The sequence below is a fragment of the Anser cygnoides genome, chromosome 5 (genome assembly GCF_040182565.1).
Source record: "Anser cygnoides isolate HZ-2024a breed goose chromosome 5, Taihu_goose_T2T_genome, whole genome shotgun sequence".
In the NCBI taxonomy this organism is placed as follows: Eukaryota; Metazoa; Chordata; class Aves; order Anseriformes; family Anatidae; genus Anser; species Anser cygnoides.
The window spans coordinates 41,521,123-41,534,114 of NC_089877.1; the positions used below are offsets into that span (position 1 = coordinate 41,521,123).

Below are 12,992 nucleotides of genomic sequence, written 5' to 3' on the forward strand. Positions count from 1 at the left end.
AATTTTTTATGTGACTGCTATCTGTGTGAACTGGGGACTAGTGGCTAGATAGCCAGGAAAGGGCATTGGGGTGCTCTTGTGTCCATGAGCAGTCAAATGTAAGTCATTAGTATGGCCTTTCAGTAGGGGAGGCTAGCTATACACTGGATGCATTAGCAAAAGCATGGCCCTGCAGGTCAGGGAAAGTGATTCCCCTGTACCTGTTTGTGACGTTACTACACTTCCAATACTGTGTTTTATATGAGAGAGAGAAGCTGGAGAGAGTCCATTGGAAAGTTATTAAGATGGTCAGGGGCCTGGAAATATATATGAGGAAGGGCTGAGGGAGCTGAATTAGCCTGATGAAGGTAAAGCTAAGACGGAAATCTGTCCTCAGCTATGTAAAGGATAGTAATAGAGGAGACAGAATTTTCTGAGAAATGCTAAGCAAAACAGGAGGCAATAAACACTGTGCCACAGTCCCAGCTGTGTCCCCTCACAACTTTTTGCCCACCCCCAGCTTATTTGTTGGGGAGGTGGTGGTGGGTTGTGATGGGGAACAGAAAGCCTTGACATTGTGCAAACACTGTTCAGTAACAGCCAGTTGCTGTGTTATCAACACTATTTTAGCCCCAAATCCAAAACACAGTACCATATGGGCTGTTATGAGGAATGTTAGCTATATCTCAACCAGATTCGGTACAGTGGGACAAATATTGTATTGGTCCATTTAAACTAAATCTCTTTTTATATTTGTTTGTGGTCAACAGGTCTACACTCAAATGGCTTGATGGGCCATTTCTACCGAGCTCTACTGAGAGCAAAGAGCTGCAAATCCTACTAGAACTATCATTTTGCAGCTGCGTGGGCTCAGGTCTGAGCACACAACTGCAGCTGTAAACTTTTGAGCTCTGTTGCTCAGATTAAAAATGGACTTCCTAACCTTCTGTATAATCTACTGTTTTATTTCTACTGCCTGTATTAACTACCTTGTGAGGAGGAGATGATATTGTTTTGGGCTGCTAAATAGTGCCTTTTATGTTTTGGGGGGGTTGTTTCAGATACATACCTGTCAAAGGCTGAAATTTACAGAAAACAGGGTGATAATACATTGGCAATCATCAATTATAGTTCTGCAATACAATGCTGCCCAACAGATGATGACATTTATTTCAGGAGAGCTGAGATGTATTTTGAAGAAAATCAATTATTATTGGCCATGGATGATTATGCCAAAGTAAGTTAACTTCTTTGTATTGTTACAATAATGTAGTAATTTTGTATAACTTTAAAAGTGAATTCTATTTGGGTATATCTGGAAAATAGCTTGGAGAATAGATATCCTTTTAAATAAATGACGTTTAAACAAATCAGTGTCACAGAAATAAATATGTGATTTTATGTTACTCCTGCCACGTAACTCAATAAATTACTGAATGTCTACAAATTATCAGACACTGATAACCTTGTGTCACTGCTTTTGTATTTCACTCCGCAGTTAATGAAAATGACAACAGACACTAAAGGACAAGAGAATAAAAAAGAAAACCTGAGAATAAACTAACATTCTTTTTTATGCTTGGTTAAGGCTTTTAATCATTAGGAATATTAAGACTGAGATTTAACATCAACTAATTCTTTATTTTTTTTTCATTATAGTGTTTTCAGTATAACCCAAAAAGAACAGATGCATTTATGAAACATGGAATATATTTCTTTGACCGTTCAGTTTTGACTGCAGCTATTCAGGATTTTACAGCTGTGATCAGGGAAGACCCTAGCAATGCTCAGGCAAGGTATAGTATATAGTTTGACAGAAGTATTTGAATTTTAAGTGGATTATTAAAATAATATTAATATGTAAAAGACTAACTACGCATTAAACAATAATAAAGCAATTGCATTTCCAAAGAGGTGTATAATAGAAATAGAATCAGACCTCTAGGCCATGATATTCATTGGGGAATCTTTCTATTGCTTTAATGACTTTGGATTAGTCCCTAGACCTTAATTTAGCTATGCACAGAACCATGTGCTCAAATTCCACTGGAGTAATGCAAATATAGAGTCAGTTGGACTTCAGCACGTGCATGTATGCTTTGCGGTAAAGTGCTGGATTTAAATACATGCTCAAAGTGAAGAATGTCCTTAAGGATTGCATAGTTCTATGCCTAATTTCCTTTGGTTGTCTTGACGCTTCTAGTTTTAGCATTATGCTGAATTGATGTATTCTGTGAAGAAAAAAAAAAAAAAAGAATGTATGAATAAGAAACATCTTTATTTTTGAATTATAACAATGATTTTGAGTTTTGACTTACAAAGGCTGATTTTTTAAAATGATTTTGCCACTAGAAAATGAGATTATTTTTAATATCATTCCTGCAAAAAATCACATTCTTTTTATAATATAATCTGTAAAATAAAAGTAAAATATGATGATTAAATAACAGATTATGATACCTGAATTTAGGTGTAAGCATATTGTCTCCTTGGGATGTAGAAGTCTGAACTGCCATTATCACAAAGGGCAATCTAGCCAATTCATGCATATTGATTCTATCTGGAATCTATCACATCTGGACACTTCTGTAAAGCCTGGAGAGCTATACAGCCGTGAAACCAATAAGTGTATGCATTTTTGAATGAGCTGAATTGCTCTCATTGCCTTGGATTATGTTCACTAGATCTTCACCTATAATGAAAATATCTAACAGCTAACATATGTTGTAGACATCAACAAATAAACACCTAAGTTTAGATGTCTTGTTCCAACCAAACTGAATAGAAAGGGCTAGTGAAGGACTCTCCTATGTGCTTTTTTTACCTGTCAATCAATCTTCTTTATCACAGGGAACCACAGAATTATGCAAAGCTTTCTAATGACACTAGGTTGCTTGAGCTACTAAAGTAATTTACAGATGCTTCTTAAAACTCTGATTTTAAAATAAAATCTTGAAGCAATGTGAAGCTGCAGTTGGTTTCATGAGGTCAACTTACTTCTTTGAGGTTCAAAGGTGGATGAGTGGGCTCTGTGAATAGTCCTAGTGAGTATGATTAGTGTCACTGCCTTGTGTTTGTGGAGAGTTAGGCATGTGATTTAAATTCTTGAGGAACTGACTGTGTTAGATTTAAAAAGGAACAGTATATTATTTGCATGATAATTCTTTATACAAGGAAGTAGGATGTGACATAAGACTCACCTGATATGTGAAAGCTATCTTTATATAATATATAAAACATTTATTTATATTACTTTTGCATTGATAAAATATTTTTTACAGCCATTACCATCTATTCACACTTTTCCAGTTATGCCTTTGATTTATTTTGTTTATATTGCTTGAGTCTGGAATTTCATTGAAGGTTAGTGGAAAATAATAGGAACTGATTCTGTAAACTTATCTGTTTGAAAGAAATTTTGAAGAATAGAATGAATGTTTTCAAAAAAATTTAATAGTAATGAAGTCAGTTTTATTTCTTTTCTGTTACATCAGATTTGACAAAATCTAGTGTTTTCCATATAGAAAATGCTGTATCAATAGACTCTGGAACTTGGAGAGAGTCCCTTTCAACTCTGTGGTGCTCAAAGCTGATACAGTGCTCTATTATATTGAGCTTGATTTATGGAAGTGCAATGCAACGATCTGCCTCTATGGTATAGGTTGTAGGACTATAGGTTGTTGTTCTTTCAGCTTTGCTCTATTAAACTGAGAAATAGAAGTGAATGCTTATTCTATTCTTAAACATTTTTTCCCTAAATAATTTCTTCAAGTTTGCATGGCATAAACAATGAAAGTATGCTTCGTATTAACTTGACTCAATCTGTTAATTTTCTAAGTAATAATTTATGACTTCAAAATATGACTGAGGTATAATTTTCTAAGAGAAATCATATTTAAAGAGAAACTGTCTTTCTTGTTAGGCTGTATCGAGGAAGAACGTATGCTAAACAGCGGCAATATAGAAATGCAATACAAGACTTAGCAGCGGCAATTCATCTAGACCCATCTTGTTGGCAAGCATTCTACTATAGAGGTTGCATTCTACAACAGGTTGATCCAAAAGGAGCTCTGCAGGACTTCAGTGTTTCTGGTATTGTTTATTTTAAAAGTGTATGTGTTTGTTGTTAAAAAGAGAAATGAACATTTGACAGTAATTACTATACAGTAGTATAGTGCAGTTTTTTCCTGTAGCAAATATTGAAATGTATGGTTGTCCTTCAGTGTTTGTTAAAAATTTGTTCCTTTTCATTTATTTCTATTAAGTTTGCTATTAGACATCAACTCCTCCTGCTGTTGCTACTGCTTAGCTATTTTCCTTCTGCTTCCTAAAGCTTTTTCTGCTACACTTTTAACAATTTGATTGGGTTAACTGAGAATTATATGTCTTGAAGATATTTGGTGCCACATTAAACCATTTGTATTACGATCTAATATGTTATATTTTTGTTTATCTATGATATTCTGTAAATGTCTAAGAAAGCTAGAGTAAAAAGTAAACTGCAAATAAGTTGCATGGAGTAACAGAAATATATATGAGTATTTGAACTGTTGATTTTTATTCTCCCTTTCCCACAGTACTCATCAATGACACTCAGGAAAACTTCTGTTCTTTTCTTCATCGTGGGATCATTTACTCAAAGCAGTGTCAATGGTCACTTGCAATCTGTGACTTTGAAAGTGTTATAGCTTTGAATAGGTAATCGAACTCAAAAATTTTAATATATTTTTTTTATATTCTGACTTTACCTGGGCGCATAAAAGTACTAATAAAGGAAAGTGGAACCAGAACTGCTTATTCAGCAAATACACTGAAATTAAAACAAAGCCATAATGTCTTATAATATCTTTTGCCCCATTTATTGCAGTAAGAAAATAATAAAAATAATTATTAAGTTAATTTCAAAATTACATTTTATTTCACCTTATATACACTTGGAAAACAAATTAAGGTTTGGCAGACAAAAGATGAAATTGAAGTCCTGGTTAAAGCTAAGCATTCATGCCATAATAATTTCATTAGTCTTTTGGGAGGGAATCTTTTTACAGTGCAGGCACACACACACCCTTTTTTTTTTCCCCAGAAGAAAATTTCACAATGTTTTGTTTAGCAGAGGACAGTAGATAGTGTCCCTGAAATAAAATTAAAAGAAACAAAAACCAGAAGCCAACAGCACAAAATAAAGTGGCTTGTGATCCCTTATGATTAGCGGTGGAAACTGATCTGGTTCTTGTGAACTGCATTTCTTCCTACCACTTAGAAATACTTTGGAAACAGATTATATTTGTAGCAGCCCTACCTTGTAAGTAGTTTTTCAATATGCAAAAAGATTCCTATTCCAGATAGCTGAAGTAGTTATACATTCTTTAAAGATAATGACTTCTCTCCTTCAGCCTCAGGCAACCTCAACAGTCCTGTCTTGAGCAAAGGCTTCCATTCCAATCTGTGGCAGATGTAAAAACTCCTCAGCTCTTCCTTTTTCTTGTCTCTGCTATAGGAAGTCTAGAACTTGCCTAGAAACGGTCTACGAGAGAGAGGGCTGCACAAGATATTGCAGATCCTGGAAAGTTGGGTCTCCCTAGTTGCTAGCCAATTGAAATGCCAGAAAGTAAGGTAGCAGGCTAGATGGAAAACATGTATGCTTTATCAGAATCTTTTAAAACCAAAATGTGTTTTTAGTGTTGAAGTATTCAGTATTTCTTGGTGTATTCATTATATACAAAACTAACAGCTAGGTATATTCCTAGTCTGTTCCATGACAAAGAAACTTGTCACCATTTTTTTCTCATTGAAGTGGTGGTTTTGGTGATCAGAAAGCCTCTAGTGTGCATCCCAAGCTACTGAGATAGTGTTTTTTAAAGTTTTTTCCTCAGCTGTAAATTACTCTTATGCTCAGTGTGGTCACAAAATAGACTCTTGTAAATGTCATAAAAGGAGATATATAAGTATACTGTGTAAGTTGTGTCCAACTGTATAAGTTGTGGGATGTATATAATGACACATTTCCTGCAATAACAAAAGGAAAAAAATCTATTTTTAGCTCTGTCATCTTTGCTTACCTAAATATTGGTTTGATACTGCTGTTGCACCTGGATCAATACCATGAAGCTATTCGACAGTTTACTAATGCAATTAAAATTGATCCTCTCAATGTTCGAGCCTATTTATGTAGAGCACAAGCATATCATAAGGTAATATGCTCCTTTCATTTTTGTTGGCTACTTAATACAGCTTTATTTATATTTATGGTTGTTGCAAGCATTTTAATATTTATGGCTTGGTGTTGTACAGATGTTAGAACCTGTTTATAGCTATATACTTCAAGTGGTCCTCATCGCCATAACAGAATTATATACACTTCAATTATTATAAAATACTGTTGGAATGTGACGCAATGACATAAAATATTTCAAGGTTCATTTGATTGTCCCTATATCAGTGTGCATCTGATCTAGGCTTTAATAAAATATACTTTTGATATTAAAAACCCACAGATTTTGAAATACTGATTCAGAATGTTCTTGAGAATTTTCACTTTTCTGGAAATTCTTTTTTTTTCACTACAAATGGGAGTAGGATGTTTTAAATATTTTAATTTCCCATGAAGCAAAGTATTTTACATCTGCATAGGATCTGAGAATAGTTCCTGCTAACAGTTGCTTTTTGAGATCCTCTCAGGAGTACGAGGAATATGGTCTTCAGTGTGACAATTTATGTAGACTGTCATTAGCAGAACTGAAACAATTGTTTCTCACAGTGCTTAGTTTGCAAAATGTTTTGGGAAATTGCTTGCACTGTTAATTTTCTCCCACTAAAGGAAATGACTTTTAACTCAGAGTCCATCAAAGTGGACTGATTACACCTTTAAGAAGTTGTGTCTGATAGCTGATAGTTCAAATAGGAGGTCATCCACTAATGCTAGGTTGCTTCTGTAGTGTTTTTGTTTGTTTGTTTGCTTTTCCCCCAGTATCTGAAATGTGTAGAGCAGCTAAATTAAAATCAATACATGCATTCCATCAATGGTAGTTTTTGATGATGACTGTTCCAGTTAGCAGCTACCAATCTGGATGGATCAGTCCTTGGGATCTTCATTGCAATGATCTACCTTCTCTTCCACATCTGAAGAACAATGAATGGGACCACAGGCACGGACACTTGAAAAATAAATGCAAATTCATGACAGCAGTGAAGATTAATAAGGACATATGTGCATGTGGATCTCATGACTTAATCTCCTTCCCAGTAGTCCAGAATCTCATTTGGATTTTGGAAAAGTAAAGAAACTATCTGCTGTTAGAATCTGCCCTGTGGGAGAGTATGGATATTTGTAGGTTGCATGTTTCAGACTTTTTAATAAAAAAAAAAAAGTGTTGAGCTCCTGTGCAGAGGGCATATGCACCTCATGAGTTGTTACCATGTGGGCATTGCAGCCTGTAGAACCACATTTATGGAAATAATAATTGTCTCCAAATTGTGTTTGTATTAAGAGTTAATTTGTTGTTTCTTTTTAAATTACAGATTCATAATTTGTCAAATGCTGTGAAAGATATGAATCGAGCCATTCATCTTTATCCAAATAAGTCACAACTGAGGATATTAAGGTACAAAAGTGATTAGCTGAGGTCTTCGCTTACATCTTACTCTTAAAAAATTTCTGATGCAGAATGCTGTTGGTAGATACCTTGTATCATTCGAAACTTGCTCTCAGTAGGTTAAAAAGTGTATATTCATAACATTTTTCAAACCTTAGGAACTTTATATCGGTATAGTATAATCTTTAGTTTGGAGAGAGGGACCTTCATATACAGGATTTTGCTCATTGAGGTGCATACAGTTTCTGGGGAAAAAAAGATGTAGAGAGGTGCAATGACAATACAGGAAGTCTGAACTTAAAAAAAAATAATAATCATTTTAAATGTTTTTCCCAAGTGGATGGGCCTTTCACTGATTTGTCTGCAGAATCCATATAACACAAGGAATGTGAAGGCCTAAGTCCAGGCCAATTTAATTTTGAATTATTTTTCTTCCCCATCTTTGGCTCAGAGAGAAGTACTGACCTTTACCAAGACTAAAAGATAAAATTACTAGATAAAGCTGTTTCCTCCCCTGAAAAGCCATAACTAAGAATGAAATGTTGGGATATTACTCCTTAGGTGTATTAGGAGAATCGGTTACTATGTTCCAGTCAATAATGCTGTGTTTTCCCAGTTTTAAGAGTGGGTTTGCTCATTTGGTCTCTCAGAGGGTGGTTTGGCTAGCAGTAACTCTTAGACTGACAGTGAGATCTGAGAGGCAAAAAAAATCTTTGAAAACAGAATATCAGATATTAGTTTGTGATGGATTTTAGAAACAATATTAAGCTTATTGTCACAGGTCTTAAAATAATGACTGCTGTCTGTGAAATACAAAGGAAATATGTTTTTGTAATTCACACAGTCTGAAGAGAAGTAAGCATATAATTTCTTGGTGCTTTCATGTTAGAGAAAAATTTAAGAATTGGAGAGATACTTCTGATGAAAAAAAGAAGAAAAAATGGATGTTTTTATTGGAAGGCATTGTTTTTCCTTTTTATCTTTTTAGATTAATGAAAACAACTTGCAGCAGCATTTGCAATTTGAAAGAAATAATTGAAAAGAGTTTTATTAATTGCATCGAATGAATATTTCCTTACAGGGGACAGTATTTAATGGAGTTGAAGAAATATGAGCTGGCAAGTTTGTGTATTCACCAACTTGCAGAAATAGATGAAGGTAAATGTCAATGTGAATCATAGCAAGGGCCTGTAAACAAGGAATTGTTTTTTCTTCTTTTTAAGTTCAGGCACACAAGCATACAAATAGGTTAATTACCATAGATCAGCTAAAATATAGGGTATTTAAATATAATAATGGTATACATTATTGCCTGATTACAACCTGTGTTTTTCGAATTTTCTATATATTTTGAGTGTTTGTATTTATTTTTTTTAAATTTATTTGTTCCTTTCAATATTGGTAACTTCTGCTTTAAAGGAAAAATGAGTAGGGATTCTGTTCTGTGCTTATATAGTCCCTAACAAAATATCAGATATCTCTAGGACTGAACCTTTCCAACACATTTGAGCAGTAAAAATGTTGCAGTATAGTAGTTCCTTGTTATGTGCTCGGCATAAAACAGCAGTGTTCAGTGCATTGTGAAGCTCTTTGTGAGTCCATATGGATAGTTATACCACATGAGATGAATTTCCTGTCTCTGGCAGTGACCAAGAGTGGGTACACAGAGTATAACCATATAAAAACAAAGCAAACATATGGTGATAATCCCACATAGCATCTCCTTCTTAGATGTGGGGCGAGGAAGGTAAACGTTTATGGGTATTTAGCCATTGAACTACACTCATGGATAATTAACTGTTCAAGTTCAGACTTTTATATGGAATTTAGTTTGTTTCTATTTTTATGGCTGATAAAACAAGCTTTGAAACATAAAATATTTTAATAGCATTTTGAAGTTTACATATCATTTAAAGGTATCTTATACTGTAGAAATATATGTTGAAGTAGAAGAGATGATCACTTTTCATGGTTGTTTTCTTCCAGAATCCTTTAAGTCTCAGCCTGTTCAGCAAGCACTCATTCAGTCATTTTGTCAAAATCACAATAAAGCCATAGAGAGCTTACGCAGAGCTACAGCAACTCAGCCTGAGCCTCCAATGTTTGTTCTTCTAGGAAAAATACAAATGAAAGCTGAGAAAACAAAGGTTAGAAATGTTTACATTATATATATTTATATATATGTATGCCAAACATTTTTTTTTTCTTAATTCTTTTAATATTTTATTAAATCTCCTAGTATAATAATAAATCTTTGTAGTACTTCACTGCTTAAATTATAAGAAGATCTGGGTAAATTTTTTCAACAAAAACAAACAAAAAAAACCAGCAGCACTAATAGTTCAGCATAAATTAGGCAATTTTAATTTTAACACATTTTAATTGAAAATTTTATAGATTCAGTTATATAGATTAAGGTTGATTGTATGTCATAATTTTGTTTCTTGTGAAATAAAACAGAATTATGTCTGGCATTTTGTGTCTAATAAAATGTTGTACAAAAATTTAATGTATGTGAACTAATATATAATATATAGTTGCAGGTGTATTCTCAACTTTGTGAATATTCATATCTCATAGAATTTAACCAGTGCTGTCACTCTGACTCCTGCAGTTAGCCAACGCTTGATGCCTGCAGAGTTGTTGAAATTGGCAGTATGGATAGGCTATTTCTTCTTGTACAGTCCTATTTATTTTTACAAAATGTACAGTCCTTTTTCCCTAAACACAACAGCAGGAAGCAACAGGTAGATCAAGAAAACATCAAATCTACCTTACCCATTGAGTTCTGTATTTGACATGCATGATCTTTCTATTTCCTTATAGTTTCATTTTTGCAGCATCTTTTTAAATGAACATCAGGTGTACACTGTGCAGAAATTATACTCCTGCTCCCTGGGCTTGTACGAGATAAAACCTCTTGGCTCACTCAACTTTTTTTTTGTTAGGCTTGTGAGTTTTGTTCATTTCAAGCCATAACACAACATTAATAGTTCTGCTGTCTATAAAAGAATGCTAAGTCAAAGACAGCAATCATTAGTATCATCTGATCAAAATTATTTCAGTAGTCATGGTTAAGAGGATGTTTATTACAGTCCTTCCCTGATTTCTCAGAGTACGGCTCTCAGAGGTGAGGACTGCCACCTCTTTTGGAAAGGTATTACATAATTCTCCTGATATGGGAAAATGATCAGACTTCAGGTTATGCTGATCTAAGAATCAGCTGTGCCTTTAGAATCATATGTGAGTTCTGATATCTACAGCTTTTTTTTTTCCTTGAAATAAGAGTATTTTTTTAACTGTAGGAATAGAATAAAAGGATTTTAAAATAGCTGTAAATGCAGATCTGTTTTGTCTAAAACATCCACTACATTGATGACCATTTAAGTAAGCAGCCACAGTATTTGCAGACACCCCTATAGCTACTGGTATTTCAGGCTGATTTTTCTGAACAAACTCTTTCTTTTTTTCACTTTTCAAGAAAAATATTATAATTGTTTTACTATTCTTGATATTTAAACTTTCAGCTATTGTCCCTTCATAATCCTTAAAGACAAAGGAATAGTTTATCTTGAACTGATCTTAATTTCCTGGTAGTTTTCCTTATTCTCTCCTTTAAGACAAAGAATTATTAAAAAAGCATAAATTCTTACCGTGTCTCATAGATCTGGGCAGTATTCTGAGAGGTTGTTCACCTAAGTTTCTTCAATTCAGGATTTTGGTATATTTCTTTATCAGTAATAAGTTTATGCAAGTTGTCTATGGAATAAATAAGTGTTTTGCATAACTGTTTGTTGTTATTATTATTATTATTATTATTATTATTATTATTATTTACAAAATAAACCTGCAGCAAATACTTCATTATCATCATACTCCATCAAGAGGTATATTTTCTTCCTGAGAAGAGAGAAAAAATAAAAGTGACATTTCAAGGAAAATCAATAGTTATAATTATGCCCCTAAACAGCATACATTTCATTTCTACTGTTATCTCTAGATCATGTACAATAGCTACTTTGTTATATAAATCACGCTCAAAAATATGTCCATTTTTCTAGTCAGTTTTTTATATGAACAGTTCAGAGATCAAGAGAATGTCTAAATGCAGCAGCAAGTAACACTCTAGTAGTCATTTTTACCTTAATGTTTCAGACTAAGAAAACCTTTTAAAAATAGTTGAAAATGGCTAACAAGTCTTGCAGATTTCAGTTAAGTGCTTTGTAACTATTAGTATTATCTGTATTGCAGGATGCTGTGGAAAGTTTTAAACAAGCTATAGAGCTTCAGATGACCTCAGCAAAAATCCTACATAATGCATTTGAGGCTGCTGAAATGTATTACCTTATGGGCCTGTGTTATATGGAGCAAACAAATTTATTACAGGTTGGTATTAATTATATACAGTGTGTTAGCCTTTGACTCCACTGCCTGTAAACAATGATAACCAAATGAATGATTTCAATATTTTCAACAGCCTCCACTGTTTTTAGCAGTTTTCTTTTTAACTCACAATGTACATTAAACTGTCTTGCAAGTTTGTGAACATTTTTTTTCAGTGCTAATGTTATAAATATTTTTTTAAATATATGACATTAGTTTGCATTCTAATGTTGTAAAAACTACATGAATTTCTTACTCTTTATGCATATTTTCAGAGACCTTATAGACAGGTACTTGGTAGCATATCAGTGGCTAAGTCAGTTAGTACTAAACTTGGACAAGGGAATTCCTAGATTATTGTATTAATTATGGAGTTGGCTATATTTTGTTAAATGTCTTCTATATTACTGTAGCTCAAAACACCTCTCTAGATGGTTCTATTTGGCACTTACCTTATCTATGAAACTGCCTTACTTAAGGAAATTATATTTGCATTACTTCAATAAAATCAATACTTCTGATTAGAGATTTCTTTGTTAAAAACATATTAAAATTTGGATGCCCCATCCCTGGCGGCATTCAAAGCCAGGCTGGATGTGGCTCTGGGAAGCCTGCTCTAGTGGTTGGCAACCCTGCCCAGAGCAGGGGGGTTGAAACTAGATGATCTTTAAGGTCCTCTTCAACCCAGGCCATTGATTCTATAAAAAGTCAGTGAGCTTTGTGGCAGGCCTAGTGTGTGTTCAAGCAAATGTTTTCGATGTTGATATTTTAGTAAATATGTGTCAGTTGCTGATTTGCTAAAAGACTCAAGAATGAAACTAGAAATATTTGAAAGCAGATTTTCACAGGGCAGGGTAACAATTTCTTGCCTTGTCTGCCTCCAATCCCAATTGTCATAAGTGATATTCTTTTGGAAGAAGGCTGTCAAAGTTGTCTGAAATATCTAATGTAATAATACATGACAATTGCAAAAGGTGATTTTCTATATCAGTGCACATCTGATATTACAGCTGCAGATCTAGGAAAAGTTCATGATTT

The 12,992-nt window shown here is 33.8% G+C and overlaps 1 protein-coding gene across 1 annotated transcript in view; it reads left to right on the forward strand.

The window, feature by feature from the left end:
* Positions 1-12,992, forward strand: part of TTC6 (tetratricopeptide repeat domain 6) — a 64,357-nt gene that overhangs the window by 32,630 nt on the left and 18,735 nt on the right. The window contains exons 14-22 of the mRNA XM_013185720.3: positions 1,041-1,216; positions 1,639-1,775; positions 3,902-4,071; positions 4,557-4,677; positions 6,020-6,170; positions 7,498-7,580; positions 8,653-8,729; positions 9,558-9,718; positions 11,823-11,957. Of these exons, the coding sequence (XP_013041174.3) occupies positions 1,041-1,216; positions 1,639-1,775; positions 3,902-4,071; positions 4,557-4,677; positions 6,020-6,170; positions 7,498-7,580; positions 8,653-8,729; positions 9,558-9,718; positions 11,823-11,957 (1,211 nt within the window). The remainder of the gene's footprint in view (positions 1-1,040; positions 1,217-1,638; positions 1,776-3,901; positions 4,072-4,556; positions 4,678-6,019; positions 6,171-7,497; positions 7,581-8,652; positions 8,730-9,557; positions 9,719-11,822; positions 11,958-12,992) is intronic.